At 62.1% G+C, this 671-nt stretch overlaps 1 protein-coding gene across 1 annotated transcript in view; it reads left to right on the plus strand.

Annotated features, from left to right (window-relative positions):
- GCK (glucokinase (hexokinase 4)) overlaps nt 1-671 on the plus strand; it is a gene marked incomplete at both ends in the record, with an annotated part of 2,504 nt that overhangs the window by 1,365 nt on the left and 468 nt on the right. The window contains 3 exon segments of the mRNA XM_010142092.1: nt 18-201; nt 276-431; nt 567-671. Of these exon segments, the coding sequence (XP_010140394.1) occupies nt 18-201; nt 276-431; nt 567-671 (445 nt within the window).

The raw sequence follows: 671 nt of genomic DNA on the forward strand, positions 1-671 counted from the left end.
AGTGTGGGTCCCAACAGGGACAGGGACCAATGCCTGCTACATGGAAGAGATGCAGAACGTGGGCACCGCGGAGGGTGAGCAGGGCCGCATGTGCATCAACATGGAGTGGGGAGCCTTCGGGGACAACGGCTGCCTGGACGATTTCTTCACTGACTTTGACTGGCAGGTGGATGGGAAAACGATCAATCCGGGCAAGCAGAGGTGGGCAAGGGCCGCGGGGTGGGGAGGAGGCAGGTGGGGCTGGCTGTGTGCAGCTAAGACTGTGTCCCGGGCAGGTTCGAGAAGCTTATCAGTGGGATGTACCTGGGTGAGATTGTGCGCCACATCCTGCTGGCGCTGGTGGAGAAACAGCTCCTGTTCCGCGGCAAGCCCTGCCCCAAGCTCCAGACCAAGGACATCTTCCAGACCAAGTTCCTCTCCACCATCGAGATGTGAGTGCTGCGCTCCAGGGGGTTCCATGTGCTGGGGCACTGATGGGGCACATGCAGGGTGACGCCACCACCACTCTGTGGGATGGGGACGGTGATGGGGATGGCAGTGCTAACGGTGCCCCGGGTCCGGGACAGCAATGGGCTGGCCCTGCGGCAGGTACGGACCATCCTGCAGGACCTGGATCTCCAGGCCAGCTTTGAGGACAGTGTGCTGATGCGGGAGGTGTGCCAGACGGTGTC

Source organism: Buceros rhinoceros, unplaced genomic scaffold (genome assembly GCF_000710305.1).
Source record: "Buceros rhinoceros silvestris isolate BGI_N320 unplaced genomic scaffold, ASM71030v1 scaffold30298, whole genome shotgun sequence".
NCBI lineage: Eukaryota > Metazoa > Chordata > Aves > Bucerotiformes > Bucerotidae > Buceros > Buceros rhinoceros.